Source organism: Bufo gargarizans, chromosome 10 (genome assembly GCF_014858855.1).
Source record: "Bufo gargarizans isolate SCDJY-AF-19 chromosome 10, ASM1485885v1, whole genome shotgun sequence".
NCBI lineage: Eukaryota > Metazoa > Chordata > Amphibia > Anura > Bufonidae > Bufo > Bufo gargarizans.
The window spans coordinates 26,791,084-26,806,845 of record NC_058089.1 but is presented as its reverse complement, the minus strand read 5'-3'; the positions used below and the strand labels follow the sequence as shown (position 1 = coordinate 26,806,845).

The 15,762-nt window shown below is 48.8% G+C and overlaps 1 protein-coding gene across 1 annotated transcript in view; it reads left to right on the top strand.

Moving 5' to 3' along the window:
- PKP3 (plakophilin 3) overlaps nucleotides 1-15,762 on the top strand; it is an 84,019-nt gene continuing 68,257 nt past the window's right edge. Inside the window, exon 1 of the mRNA XM_044270092.1 lies at nucleotides 1-130. Within this exon, the coding sequence (XP_044126027.1) occupies nucleotides 98-130 (33 nt within the window). The 5' untranslated portion in view covers nucleotides 1-97. The remainder of the gene's footprint in view (nucleotides 131-15,762) is intronic.

The window sequence follows — 15,762 nt, the reverse complement described above, 5'->3', positions numbered from 1 at the left end:
TGATACAGTTTCCATTCTCTGCCTTTGATACAATTTAGGCTGTTACCTCTAGAACTTCTCACGCCCCAGTCGCACTGCAGAAGCTTCACGGAGCACCATGATGAGCCATGGCCCCATCATGCGGCCTCAGGTATGGACTGTTCTAGACTTCCGATAGCAGGTGGGAGGCATGGGTGGGTGAATTGTTTAAACGAGGAAGAGGTGATAAGACAGGTTTCAGGAGCAGCGTACTGAAGGAAGGGTTCATCCAACTGTAGGTGGGCCGGTGGACCTATAAAGGGACATGGACTTAGGTCTTTTTGCATGGGACGATTGACAGGCAATTATTGTGAACAAACCGTTTGCTCCTGACTGTTGCCTGCATGGAGCAAAAGTGTGATCAGTATTTACGTGCAGGAATCATGGGGACGAATGATCGCTACTGTGATCATTCATCCCCATGCAGATTTATCATTTGTGGGCAGAAGATCCCTGTTTACACTGGACAATGTGCTGCCCATAAGCGATAATTTGGAGACCAAATGATACTATCAGCCGTTGAACAAGTGTTTTCAGCACATCTTCTGAACATGGGAGCAATCATTTTTCGACTGCTCAACCCTGATGATCAGCCCATGGAAAAGACTTTTATGTAAGCAATGCAAGAGGCGTCCTACTGATTTGCTGCACGTGACTGCAATTTATTACTCAAAGTTTGTGCTATTCTTGGGGAAGTAGTAACAGATAAAGAAGCAATTGGGAAGCTACATGACTGTAGAGAACAGGGAGAACTCCTCTTGCGGGAGGTAGAGGGACAGGTGTGCAGCACTTGTGTTACGTTCTGCAGATTACTGTATGTTCCACCCATGTCACACATTGCACTAGTACCGTCTGTACATGCTACACACCGTGCATTCACGTCTGCAAAGGCTAGACTTTACTGAGGGATCTGGAGAATCAGAGTGCACAGGAGGCACCTTGGGGGGGAAAAAACTGGTCGTTCTCGATAATCCTGGTGTTACTTACGAAGGTTAGAGTACGTTTTTCTGCATCAAAACACCATAAATATAGTTATGTCACCTAACGTTTGTATGGTAGCATTTTTTCATAGCAGTAGATAAAATTCACATGAGGAAAGCATATTGTTTTCGTGTTTCCTTCATTTTGGGAAGTGCCAGAGTTACATAGCCTAGGTGTGTTCTGCCCAGGAAAAAGATCCACAGGAAAAAGACCCACAGGAAAAAGATCCATCAAAAGTGACAAGGAGGGTTAACATTTCCATATGGGCACAGTGCAGTGGTGTCTATGATTTTGATCCTTTTTAGCCCTCAGATACAGGATCTTGGGGAATGGGGGGAAGGCTAACCCGAACTGCAATGAAGGAACCACAGTACAGATCTTCGGAAGATGACATCCCTTCACATGTTTTTTGTGACTTGTAAAAAGTTCAGCTTTTTTTCTTTTTTTTTTTGCAAGCAGGTGGCATTTTTTTACAGGCATTGTCTTCTCGTGCTTTTTTCCATGCTTTTTTTTCCTGTAGTAAAGTATTTGTGAAAAACATCTGGAAAAAAAACTATAAAATCATAATTTTGAAAAATAAAGAAAAAATTGTGTAGATCCAAAAAACATAAAGAAAAAGCACCACGAAAAGTGCAGTGTTTAATATCTTTCTATTGCCTTTGTGTTAGAGCAGATTGTTACGGATGCGACAATACCAAATATTTTTGGTTGTATGTTTCAGTTTTACATAATAAAGCATTTTTGAAAAAATGATTTTTTAGTGTCTCCATATTCTGAAAGCCATAGTTTATTTATATTTTTTGGGCAACTGTCTTATTAGGGGCTCATTTTTCGGTATGAGATCACGGTTTGATTGGTACTATTATAGGGTGGATATGACTTTTTGATCACTTGGTATTACACTTTTTGTGGTGTAAGGTGACAAAAAATGGCTTTTTTGACACCGTTTTTATTTTTATTTTTTTACAGTGTTCACCTGAGGGATTAGATCTTGTGATATTATTATACAGCAGGTTTTTACTGACGCGGTAACATCTAATATGTATACTTTTTTTTATTTATTTAAGCTTTAACAATAACAGCATTTTTTAAACAAAAAAATCATGTTTTAGTGTCTCCATATTCTGAGAGCCATAGTTTTTTTTTTTGCCGATTGTCTTATGTAGGGTTTCATTTTTTGCGGGGTGAGATGATGGTTTAATTGGTATGATTTTGGTGTGCATATGACTTTTTGATCGCTTGGTATTACACTTTTTGTGATGTAAGGTGACAAAAAATGGCTTTTTTTACAGTATTTTTTTTTATGGTGTTCAACTGCGGGTTTAGTTCATATGATATTTTTATACAGCGTCTGCATATTCTGAGAGCCATAATTTTTTTATTTTTTGCCTGATTATTTTATGTAGGGGCTCATTTTTTGCAGGATGAGTTGACGGTTTGGGGGACATACGCCTTTTTGATCGCTTGGTGTTGCACTTTTTGTGATGTAAGGTGACAAAAAAATTATTGTTTTAGCACAGTTTTTATTTTATTTTTTCTACGACATTCAGGTGAGGGGGTGGATAATGTGATATTTATGTAGAGCCGGTCATTACGGATGCGGCAATACCCAATATGTCTAGTTTTCTTTTTTTCCATTTTTTTTTTACAATTTTATGTGTTTTATTTTGGGAATTTTTTTTATTTTTTTTTACTTGAAACTTTATTTTTTTTATTATGAAAAACACTTTTTTTTAAACTTTTTATATTTGTCCCACTCTGGGACTTCAACTTCTGGGGTTTGATCCCCTCTGCAATGCATTACAATACAACCTTTTATGCTGACAGCCTACCTGTGAGACCCAGCCTAAGGGCTGGATCTCATAGGCTTCCCTAGAAGGCAAGCTCCGATGCCTATGCCCTGCAGCATGGGGACCCTATGGGGAAGCGGAGGCAGGGCCGGCCTTAGGTGTTCAGGCGCCCTGTGCAAGCTAACCTTGTGGCGCCCCCCCCCCCCCCCCCTTACACTAGTGCTGATAATGTGGTAGTGTTACCTGCAGTCCTATGTAAAACCACAGATAATACTAGTGTAGATCATGTGGAAGTGTTACCTTCGTCCTTAGTGTGCCTCCCTGTGTCTATCGCATGGACTCCATGCTGGCGCTGCCTCCTCTTCCATCTTCTTCTTCTTGCCCCGCACAGAACGTTCTGAAGCAGCTGCGTCAAGTCATAGGAACACTGTGGGCATGGTGATACACACAGGGAGAGACATACACATACAGGGGCGTACACACACACAGGGACAGACAGTCACAGACACACAGGGACAGACAGTCACACACACACACACAGGGACAGACAGTCACACACACACACAGGGACGGACAGTCACACACACACACACGGGGACGGACAGTCACACACACACGGGGACGGACAGTCACACACGGGGACGGACAGTCACACACAGGGACGGACAGTCACACACAGGGACGGACAGTCACACACAGTCATGTCATGCCACCCCCCCACCAGGCATTTTGGAGGGCATTAGGGGTTGGATGATGCGGAGTGTGCACATAGCCACCAATCCTAAAAGTAACTGATGTGCTGGGGGGAGGGGGATATGATTGGTGGCACTGGCACACTCAACATCAGCAGCAAGGCGTTAAAGTCCGACCCTTAATGGCCCCCAAAATCCCTGGGGGGGGGTTGATGTAGTAGCAGGAAAGCACGCACTGTCCCCCTGTCCTCTATGAGCCCCCCCCCCCCCCCATGGCACATTTTTCCCACTCCATCATGGGCCAGTGGCAGATGGGATCCATCCAGATGTTATCTTTGTACAAAATTGCACTTTGTACTACCAAATAACTGTAAGTTCTGTTCTGACTTGTTATGGTGGAACTGGAACTTGCTTAGTTGCTTGGCTGGCTCAGGCTGTGTCTGTTGTGGCTGCTGGCTGGCGCTCGGGCTCGCTCCGCCTCCTTCTTCTTTCTGCCTGTGCGGCAGATGCGTCACACTCCAGCAGCCACTGGTCTGCTCTGTTAAAGAGCCTGGCAGGCCAGGCAGCAGAGCGGAGCGCAGAGCAGCCGCGGGCCCCGCCCCCTCCTCACTCAGTCTCTTTCTATAGTCCGGAACGTTTCTTCATGCTGTTAGATGGCCGGCGAGCCGCGGCGGCAACAAAATATAGTAGTAAGTAGATAGACTTCACTTAGAGTTCGGCGGGCTGTCGGCCGCCCGGCGCCCCTGTTGCTATGGCGCCCTGTGCGGCTGCACAGCCCGCACACCCCAAAGGCCGGCCCTGAGCGGTCGGGCATCCGTACCCTCCGCGAACCTACTGCATACCGAGGTCAGCTTTGACAACGGCATACAAGGGGTTAACACGCCAGCATCGATGCCAGCGTATGCAGCAGGGGCCCGGCTGTCAGTGACTTTGCGGCCCCTGCCGCTGATCGGGCGGGTACAGCTCCTGCACCCACCCGATCAGCCCGCCGTACATGTACAGCGCTGGTCCTTAAGTCACGTCCACCAGCGCCATACATGTATGGTGCGGGTCCTTAAGGGGTTAATCTATTTTTTGTATGTTTTATATAGGGTTCTGTATAGGACTTATGTATGTATGTTACAAATAATAACGAATTGAAAAAAGCCAAAACTGCATGTTAAAAGGGCAATGAAAAATGCTTGAAATTCATAGCATTTTCCACTAGTCAATAAAAAAAGAAAATATTTAAGACAGATTTACTAATCCTATAGATGGCATAAACTTAGTCTGTCTAGACCAGGGATCAGCAGCATCCAGCACTCTAGCTGAAACTACAACTCCCGGAATGCACCATTCACCTCTATGGAAGTTACAAGAACAGCCAAACAAGTGTGCATGCTGGGAGCTGTAGTTTGACAGCAGCTGGAGTGCCAAATGTTGCTAACCCCTGGACTAGACCTGCACCAGATTTATCACAATGGCTCAGGTTGGATAATAAATCTGGTGCAGGTGTAAACCGTGTACCGGGGTGGGCTCCCCAGGATACAGCGAAGTCACGAACGAGGAAAGCAACTCTGACACCAGCTTTTGCCAAAACGAAATTTTACTAACACGTGATAATAAACACAACCACACATGGTAAGCACAGAAAATCAATTTACATACACCCAGCCCGAGGGCTGCACAGCAGGGCGCCCTCTGATGGATGCCTGAGGAAATAGTGACATAATTTACCTACTGGCGGGCACAACTAAAAGTGCCTCGCCGTACCTATTATTACCCTGAAGCAAACACGAACAATTGTTTGGGTGCCTAGTACGGGCTAGCCTGCGGTGCAACACAACAGTTTACAATCTTATCGTGCTCTATAGTATCCCCCCTCCAGTGCCTGAGTATTACTTCTGAGCAAAAAAAAAAAAAACTGAACTGGATCGAGTTCGTGGGGGTGTTTATCTGCTCTCAAATGTGCAATGTCCATTTTACTAATGGAGTCCTTGTAGTAACAGTAGAAACACTTTAGGCCTGACACAAAGAAGAGACCCTAACTAGCTAACTACAGGCCTGGTCTCAGTCTCTAGGCGCCAACACTGCAATGAGGTGCGTGCACAATCTTACCGACCCGGGTCTGCTCTTCTTCCGCTGATGACTTTGAACCAAACAACCAGTCTCTCCAGCAAACATGAGGTCCCGCAGGTTATGTAGCTTTGTTCCTCAGCTCTTATCAGCCTTCCTGGAAACAGGATCTGGGTCTTGGTGTCATGGAACCATGAACCAGACGTACAACAAGAGATAAGTGGAAAATAAGAAGGTTTTATTGAAGAGCAAGCCGTAAGCAAAGTCCAAACGGATGGCTAAACCGAAGCAGGGTCTTGCGGAGACAGAGGTCAGGAACCAGAAGGGTAGTCAGACGAAGCCAGGAACAGGAACCAACGGGGTAGTCAGACGAAGCCGGAATCAGGAACCAACGGGGTAGTCAGACGAAGCCGGAATCAGGAACCAACGGGGTAGTCAGACGAGGCCAGGATCAGGAACCAGAAGCAGCAGCAGTCTTGGAAGCATGTGAACACAGGAGGACCAAGCAAGGAACTGAAGCCACAGACCTCCTATATATATGAGCTGGGCATCCAGCTCCTCCCAGTGGGAAGGAGGAGCCGCAGGGTGGGAGGCTACAAGAAAACCCAGAAACCAAGATGGCCGCCAGCACATGTCAAACGAAGGGAACAGCAAGGAGGTAAGACCATGACAGTACCTCCCCCTCAAGGGCCCCTCCTCCGCGGAGTAAGGAACGGTTTCTGAGGGAAGCGTGCGTGGAAGGCTCGGAGCAAGACAGGAGCATGGACATCTGCGGAGGGAACCCAGGAACGCTCCTCTGGACCATAACCACGCCAATGGACCAAAAACTGCACCCGGCCGCGGACCAGGCGTGAGTCCAGGATATTGCTCACCTCATACTCCTCACGATTGCCCACTTGGACCGGACGAGGCCGAGGAATCGAGGAAGTGAAACGATTACACACCAGTGGCTTCAACAGGGAGACATGAAACACGTTGGAGATCCGCATGCCAGGAGGAAGCGCAAGGGCATAGGCTACCGGGTTTACCCTGCGAAGCACTCGGAAGGGACCAACAAAGCGAGGCGCCAGCTTGGGAGTGGGCACTCGAAGGTTGAGGTTGCGGGTGGACAACCATACGCGGTCTCCGACCTGGTAGGAAGGAGCGGGCGCTCGTCTGCGATCAGCCTGGAGTTTCTGGCGCTGCGCAGAGACCTCAAGGGACCTCTGGATCTGTACCCAAGAAGCACGTAGGACGGAAAGGTGATCCTCCACAGCCGGAATATCCTGGGGAGAGAATACCTCCGGTAACACGGCAGGTTGGAACCCATAATTGGCCATGAAGGGAGACGTCCCAGAGGAAGAGTTCACCGCCGTGTTCCTGGCAAACTCAGCCCAAGGCAGGAGGTCAACCCAATTGTCTTGGTGATCGGAGACATAGCAACGAAGGAATTGCTCCAAGGCCTGATTGGATCGTTCTGCGGCCCCATTGGACTGAGGGTGGTAGGCCGAGGAGAAAGAGAGATGAATCCCCAACTGGGAGCAAAAGGCGCGCCAGAACCTGGACACAAACTGACTCCCCCGATCCGACACAATCTCCTTGGGCAAACCGTGCAACCGGAAGACCTCCCTGGCAAAAATCGAGGCCAACTCTTGTGCAGAGGGTAACTTCTTGAGAGGAACACAGTGGCACATTTTGGAAAACCGATCCACAATCATGAGAATGACCGTATGGCCTCGGGATGCAGGGAGGTCCACAATGAAATCCATCCCCAGGTGTGACCATGGACGCTCCCCGGTGGCTATGGGTTGCAAAAGACCCAACGGAAGGTGCCGAGGGGACTTACTCTGGGCACAAACGGAGCATGCCGCTACATATGCGGCGATGTCGGAACGTAGAGAAGGCCACCAGAACAGACGTGAAACCGCCCAGGACAGCTGATTCTTTCCAGGGTGCCCCGCGGCCTTGGAGTTATGGTAGGTTCGCAACAACCGAGTGCGCAACTCCTCAGGCACAAAACATCTGCCGTTGGGTCTCCCAGAGGGAGCACCAGATTGAGCCGCCAAAATCTGCTCACCCAGAGGAGAAGTCAGGCTGGTGCGAATAGCGGCCAGGATCTGATTCGGGGGTATGACCGTAGTCGGAATCGACTCCTCCCCGGACAGCTCGGAGTACTGCCGTGATAAGGCATCCGCTCTGATGTTCTTGGAGCCGGGTAGGTAGGAGACCACGTAATTAAAACGTGACAAGAACAGAGCCCATCTGGCCTGACGTGGTGTCAATCTCTTGGCCTCAGAGAGGTAGGTCAGATTCTTGTGGTCCGTCAGGATGAGAACCGGAACCACCGAGCCCTCGAGCAAGTGCCTCCATTCTTTAAGGGCCTGCACGATGGCCAATAACTCCCTGTCACCAATCTGATAGTTGCACTCCGCGGAAGACAGTTTCCGGGAGTAAAACCCACAAGGAAGCAGAGGACCCTCTGGTGTTCTACGCTGAGACAGGAGGGCGCCTACTCCCGTCTCAGACGCGTCCACCTCGAGGACAAAAGGCAACCCAGGGTTGGGATGCGACAGAATCGGAGCCGACACAAAGGCGGACTTTAGAGCCTCAAAAGCTCGGATGGCCTCGAGCGGCCAGACCTGAGGATTACTGCCCTTCCTGGTCAGATCCGTGAGAGGCTTGGCTAGCATGGAAAAGTCCCTGATGAACTTCCGATAATAATTGGCGAAGCCCAAAAAGCGCTGCAGGGCACGAAGCCCACTGGGCTGGGGCCACTGTAAGACAGCCGAAACCTTCTCAGGATCCATGGAGAACCCCTCAGCGGAAATGATGTAACCTAAGAAGGTTACCTGGGATCGGTGAAATTCGCATTTCTCAAGCTTACCGAACAGCTTGTTCTCTCGTAAGCGTTGCAACACTCGTCTGACATCCAGAATGTGGGCCTCCATGGATGCAGAATATACCAAGATGTCATCCAAATAGACCACCACACACTGCTGCAACAGGTCACGGAAAACATCGTTGATGAATTCCTGGAAGACTGCGGGCGCATTGCACAACCCAAAGGGCATAACCAAGGATTCATAATGACCGGTCCTGGTGTTAAACGCGGTCTTCCACTCATCGCCCGCCTTGATCCTTACCAGGTTATATGCCGCCCTCAGGTCGAGTTTGGTAAAGACCGTGGCCCCTTTGAGGCGATCGAACAGCTCGGAAATCAAGGGTATCGGGTAAGCGTTCTTGATCGTGATGCGATTGAGACCCCTGTAATCGATGCAAGGCCTCAACTCGCCGCCCTTCTTTTTCACAAAGAAAAATCCAGCCCCTGCCGGGGACGAGGATTTGCGAATGTGTCCGCGTGAAAGCGCCTCCCTCACGTACTCCTCCATGGCCTCATTCTCCGCTACCGACAGTGGATAGACTTTGCCACGAGGAGGAACGGCACCGGATTGTAACTCTATGGCACAATCGTATGGGCGGTGCGGAGGTAGGGCAACCGCGCGCACCTTATCGAATACATCCCGGTACTCTTCGTATTCAGGAGGCAACAGAGAGTCCGAGGAAGTACACAGCAACTTGACAGGCCCATGGATGCAACTAGCCCCACACTGCGGTGACCACGAGAGGATCTCGACCGATCTCCAATCGAAAGTCGGATTATGCTTCTGGAGCCAGGGGTACCCCAAGACCACCGAGTAGTGTGGAGACGAAATAACCTGGAGACAGACCGACTCTCTGTGAACGGCACCAATGGCTATCCCCACTGGAAGGGTCTCATGAGTCACGTGTGGCGGCAGAAGGGGTCTGCCGTCTATCGCCTCAAGAGCCAGTGGGGAACCTCGAGGCTGCAGAGGAATGGAATTGGCGGCAACGAACACTCTATCAATGAACAAACCACCAGCACCAGAGTCCACCAACGCCTGGGTCGTCACCGAGCCCCCGACCCAGGAGAGGACAACCGTGATCAGTGGTTTGTCAACACGGGAAACCGGGGACGAGGAGACTCCACCCAAGATCTGCCCCCGACAGGACCTCAGGTGCGAGCGTTCTCCCGGACGGTTCGGACATGCCAACCGAAAATGCCCACCGAGACCACAGTACATGCATCGGCCCTCGCGTCTCCGGAGTACCCTCTCCCCCTCAGACAGGCGAGCAAACCCCCGCTGCATGGGTTCACCCCCAGACAAGTCATCCCCAGGAGGCGTGGGAGGAGAGGGAGGCACGGGTGGGACAGCAAACGTAGGCGCCAATCTGTTAGGAGACCTCCGCAGGCTCTCCTTAAAGGAAGGTCTCTCCCTGAGTCTGGTGTCAATCAAAATCAGGAAAGAAATAAGAGACTCGAGCTCCACTGGTAGGTCCTTAGCTGCAACCTCATCCTTCAAGGCATCCGAGAGACCATGAGAGAAAGCAGCGACCAGAGCCTCATTATTCCAGCCCACCTCTGCTGCCAGGGTACGAAACTCAATGGCGTATTCAGCTACGGATCGTGAACCCTGTCTGATGGACATAAGGAGCTTCGCAGCAGAGGCAGCACGAGCCGGCACATCGAATACCTTCCGAAGAGAAGCAACAAAACCGGAAAACTCGGCAACCACCGGATTGTTGTTCTCCCATAAAGGGCTGGCCCAGGCCAAGGCCTTGTCCGAGAGCAGCGAGATCAAGAAGCCCACCCTTGATCTCTCAGTAGGAAAGGCATGTGGCAGCAACTCGAAGTAAATGCCCACCTGGTTAAGGAAACCTCGGCACTGAGTTGGCTCTCCCCCAAAGCGCTGTGGAAGGGGGGCAGAACCGGTCATACCCTGAAACACCACAGGCGCAGCAACAGGTGTCAGGGTAGACTCTGGCGCAACAACCGGAGCGGCAGTAGGAGCGGGCCCAGGAGCGACAACCGACCCATCGGCAACGGAAGCTAAATGAGCCGTGCGTTCAAGCAGGGTTTGCAACGCCACAGCGAACCGACCCAACAGGTGATCCTGCTGATCAAGTCTGGCAACCAGCGTAGGTAGCGAGGGTGGCCCTGTACCGTCAGAATTCATGGCTTGGTCCTAATGTCATGGAACCATGAACCAGACGTACAACAAGAGATAAGTGGAAAATAAGAAGGTTTTATTGAAGAGCAAGCCGTAAGCAAAGTCCAAACGGATGGCTAAACCGAAGCAGGGTCTTGCGGAGACAGAGGTCAGGAACCAGAAGGGTAGTCAGACGAAGCCAGGAACAGGAACCAACGGGGTAGTCAGACGAAGCCGGAATCAGGAACCAACGGGGTAGTCAGACGAAGCCGGAATCAGGAACCAACGGGGTAGTCAGACGAGGCCAGGATCAGGAACCAGAAGCAGCAGCAGTCTTGGAAGCATGTGAACACAGGAGGACCAAGCAAGGAACTGAAGCCACAGACCTCCTATATATATGAGCTGGGCATCCAGCTCCTCCCAGTGGGAAGGAGGAGCCGCAGGGTGGGAGGCTACAAGAAAACCCAGAAACCAAGATGGCCGCCAGCACATGTCAAACGAAGGGAACAGCAAGGAGGTAAGACCATGACACTTGGACAACAATCAACTTCACTCAGCTGCAGTTGTGATCACTGGGGGTCCTCTCACTCCTGGATCCATCAGATTCTCTGACACAGAGGGAAAGTAAGAAATAGAGGTAGTGCCTATGGTGTTTATATTAGTAGTCACAGTTCACGGTGGCAGTCCTCAACCTGGCCCACCCTGGGTCATGCACAGAGAATGGATAGCGCACCCTTTCTTCCCTTACTGACTTTCTGGGGCTCCTGCCTGATGGTAGTTGGGGTGATGTTAGGTGGTTGGCAGGATGCAAGACCGGAGTGCACATGCAGGCCCGATGCATGGATGATGGAGTTAATAATAATAAGACCCATTGGTGGCAATAAATAAAGTCTTTGTTTACTAAATTGGTGATGGGAGAAGTAATACATATAGCACAGTTCCAAATATATCACATTGTAATCTCCTCCCAATAGGTGTGTGTGGCCAGCAACAATGATGGAGATAGTACTGCTCCCTGACTCTCTGTCTTAAGATAATTTACAGTCACTCCTAATAGCCACAGATGTATTATTCTGTTCTTGTTCATTGTTAATCCTTCTGCAGTTCTCGGGCTAAGGGGTGCAAAATGTAGATTTTTATGGCCAGTCCCTCTCAAAATGTGGTGGGTGCCTGCACTCTGACGTAGCTTGCAGAAGCTTACACATGTAGGTTTGCAGCTTTGCTCTGCTAAGACTCTTCTAACAAAAAAACAAAAAAAACAGGGGCAGGCTAAGTCCATCACCCTGGTAACCCAACCAGGTATGCCAGTGTTAAATATATACTGCCCATACATTGCTATTAGGTACACACAGTGCATATAGAAATAACCTCTTTAACAATACATAACATTTAGCTCAGCAAACGTTGAATTAACCCTTTTTGCAGTAATTAACCCTTTGCAGTAGTCCTCTGGGGCATTGCTGTTGTATTGTATGGAAAGTGGCAGTGCAGCACTGTGTGTGTCACTACGACAAACCTGTCTGTAAAGCTTAGCAGCATTCTCTTTGTTGCGCCCTTAGGGTACATGCACACGGCAGTGTAGGTTATGCAGATTTCTGTGCGATTTTTGCTGAGGATAGGTCATCAATATCTGAACAGTAGGGGTCCAGCTCCCGACACCCCTGCCGATCAGCTGTTTGAAGAGAAGGCGGTGCTCGTGCAGGGGCTACTTCCTCTTCAAGATTGCTCATGGTCTCAGAAGTCTTGGTTGCGCAGTGTAATTACAATAGTTTTTTTTGAGTGGGACAAGCGCTTGTAATTACACTGCGCCACCACTCCAAGCGAGACAGCGAGCAGCAATCGTACGAGCGCCATCTCCTCTTTAAACAGCTGTGTCGGACCCCCATCAATCAGATATTGGTAACCTATCCTGAGGATAGGTTACCTATGGATAGGTGTGGCAGTATTTTGGGGAGAAAGCAGTCATGTTTTTCTTACGGCGAGTTCACATCACAGTTTATTTTTCCATTCTTCTGATCCATCAGAAGAACAGATAAATAAAGAGAAAAAAAATAATTCTGTTAAAGAAACGGATCCTGAGCATCAGTTATGCACATTTGTCATCCGTATCAGCCATTTCCATCTGAGATCTGTTATTTTAGACAGGAGATGGAAATGGCTAAAACGGATCCCAAATGTGCAACTAAGGCCTCATGCACACGAACGTATTTTCTTTCCGTTCCGTTTTTTTTGAGGACCGTATATGGAACTATTCATTTCAATGGGTCCGCAAAAAACCCAGAAGTTACTCCGCGTGCATTCCGTTTCCGTATGTCCATATTTCCGTTCCGCAAAAAAATAGAACATGTCCTATTATTGTCCACATTACAGACAAGGATAGGACTGTTCTATTAGGGGCCAGCTGTTCCGTTCCGCAAAATATAGAATGCACACGGACGTCAGAATCTGTTTTTATTTTTAGGCTGGGTTCACACCTGAGCGTTTTACAGCGCGTTCCTACGCGCTGTAAAACGCTCAACAGGCAAGAACCAATGATTCCCTATGGGAATGGTTCTCACCTGAGCGTTTTACAGCGCGTACGATCGCGCTGTAAAACGCCCGACGCCCCAAGAAGTACATGAGCTTCTTTGGGGCGTCTTGTCGCGCGTTCCCGTACTTCAGCGGGAACGCGCGACAATGGGCGTTCGCTTGTCTCTGTGTGCGCGATTGCAAACGCCCGTACAATCGCGCATACAGAGCGCTCCATCGCAAACGCTCAGGTCTGAACCCAGCGTTACAGAATCAGTTTTTTTCTTTTTTTATCTCTTCTTCTGATGGATCTGAAGAATGGAAAAATAAAAAAATAAACAGTGATGTACCGTATTTCCGTTACGCAAAAAAATAGTCTGCATTATGGCCAAGGATAGGACTGTTCTATTAGGGGATGGCTGTTCCGTTTCGCAAAATATGGATGTCACACGGACGTTATCCATATTTTTTGCGGACCACAAAATACATACAGTCGTGTGCATGAGGCCTAATGGTCAGGATCCGTTTTTTTTTTCTTTTTTTATCTGTTCTTCTGATGGATCTAATGAACGTAAAAATAATAAACAGTGATGTGACCGGTGATGTACCGTATCCTGTGCACCCTCTTTGTTTTGATCAATAGCTTCCATATCTCCCTTGACAGAAAGATCCGCCATACTTTCAGATTATAATGGCGGCGGGGGAAACATGCTTGTAAAACTGGTCATGTTGCCTTAATTTCAAATGACAATCCACAGATTAGACAGAAGGTGGTCATACAGATTAGGGGCTATTCACCTGACCGTATTTGCATTTTTTGCAGATTACAAGCAGACCCATTCATTTCATGGGTCTTTTTGGTGGCCCTGCAAAGAGGATAGAACATGTCCTATTCTTACCCATTTTGAGCAAAAGAATAGGCATTGCTACAATGGGGCCATAAAAATTGTGGTATGCACACAGACCACCATTTAGGAGATCTGCGATTTGCGGACCGCAAAACAGATACAGTCGTGTGAATAGCCCCTCAGACAAATGCAGACTGAATCCACAGATATCAGGAGAAAGACGAATTGGCCATTTTGGATTTCAGCTTATTCCCCACTTCCCTTCTCCCAATGGAGAACACATGCCAACCTAAGGTGTCTGGTCACCCTAATGGTTGCAAGGTCATAGTTTCCCCTCACACTTGGAATGTTTGTGCACACCTGTGATTGTGCTGGCCTCCATACACATTAGTGTATAGTTGGTTGAACTCACTGTTTGGGGAGCTCCAGAATCTCCACGACAGATGATGTTGGAGGAGAGAAGGATCCTTTTGTTCACTCGGGAGATAAGCCACCGTCAGGGGTCTACATAGAAATCAATGGGCCCCATAGCAAGAGTCTGAATTGGGCCCTGGCCCCTCCCAGTAACCAACCAAAGCCCCTCCCACTATACACCCTGGAACAGAATACCAGAATCTGATCATAAGTGTGCACCTGACCTTACCCGATAAACCGTCTATACAGTGTGCAATCCTTCCCCCAAGGACTGTGCCAGCTGCTGCTTATTATTCAGTGCGCCATGAACTGTGCCTGCTGCTGCTTCACCTATCCCCCAATGCCAGCTTACTGTTTGTGCTGCTGTAGCTGGCTGTCACTGGGGCAGATGTTTACAGCACTGGACTGGAGCCTGGACTGGTGACGCTGCTGGATCAGGTCTGGTCAGTCAGGCCGCAGTGTGACGTGTGCTGGCAGAGGAACAGGGCCGGGAAAAGGTATTTTGGTGCCCCAGGCAGATTAGGCAAAAGGCCCCCCCCCCCCCCTTTGTAGAAATAATTAAAACCTACCTCACCTGCTAATAAAATTAATTTTAAAACATTTTACAAGGTGCAGACACAGACTAGTACAATATTAATTCCAGTCAGAGCTGATGTTTCTCTGACTGCTGCAGAACCTCCAGATACATACCTCAGCTGCTGCAGAACCTCACAATACACGCCTCAACTGCTGCAGAACATCATAATACATACCTCAGCTGCTGCAGAACCTCCTAATACACACCTCAACTGCTGCAGAACCTCCTAATACACACCTCAGCTACTGCAGAACCTCCTAATACATACCTCAGCTGCTGAATAACCTCCTGATACAAACCTCAGCTGCTGCAGAACCTTCAGATACCAACCTCAGCTTCTGCAGAACCTCCTAATTCATACCTCAGCTGCTGCAGAACCTTCAGATACCAACCTCAGCTTCTGCAGAACCTCCTAATTCATACCTCAGCTGCTGCAGAACTTCCTAATACACACCTCAGCTACTGCAGAACCTCACAATACATACCTCAGCTGCTGCAGAACCTCCTAATACACACCTCAGCTGCTGCATAACCTCCTGATACAAACCTTAGCTGCTGCAGAACCTCCTAATACACCTAGTAATATGCGTCACTCACTTTTTGGTTTGTACATATCACTGTTGAGCGGCCTTCTCATTATCATCATAGGTAAGATTAGAATGACAGATATCCCTTAGGCTACATGCACACGACCGTATGTGTTTTGCGGTCCGCAAAAAAAATGGATGACGTTCGGTATGGCATCTGTTTTTATTTTTTTTGCGGATCGTTTTTTTTTTGCGGATCCATTGTAATAATGCCTATCCTTGTCCGCAAACTTGAAAAAAATAGGACATGCACTATTTTTTTTGCGGAGCAACGGAACGGACATACTGATGTGGACAGCACACG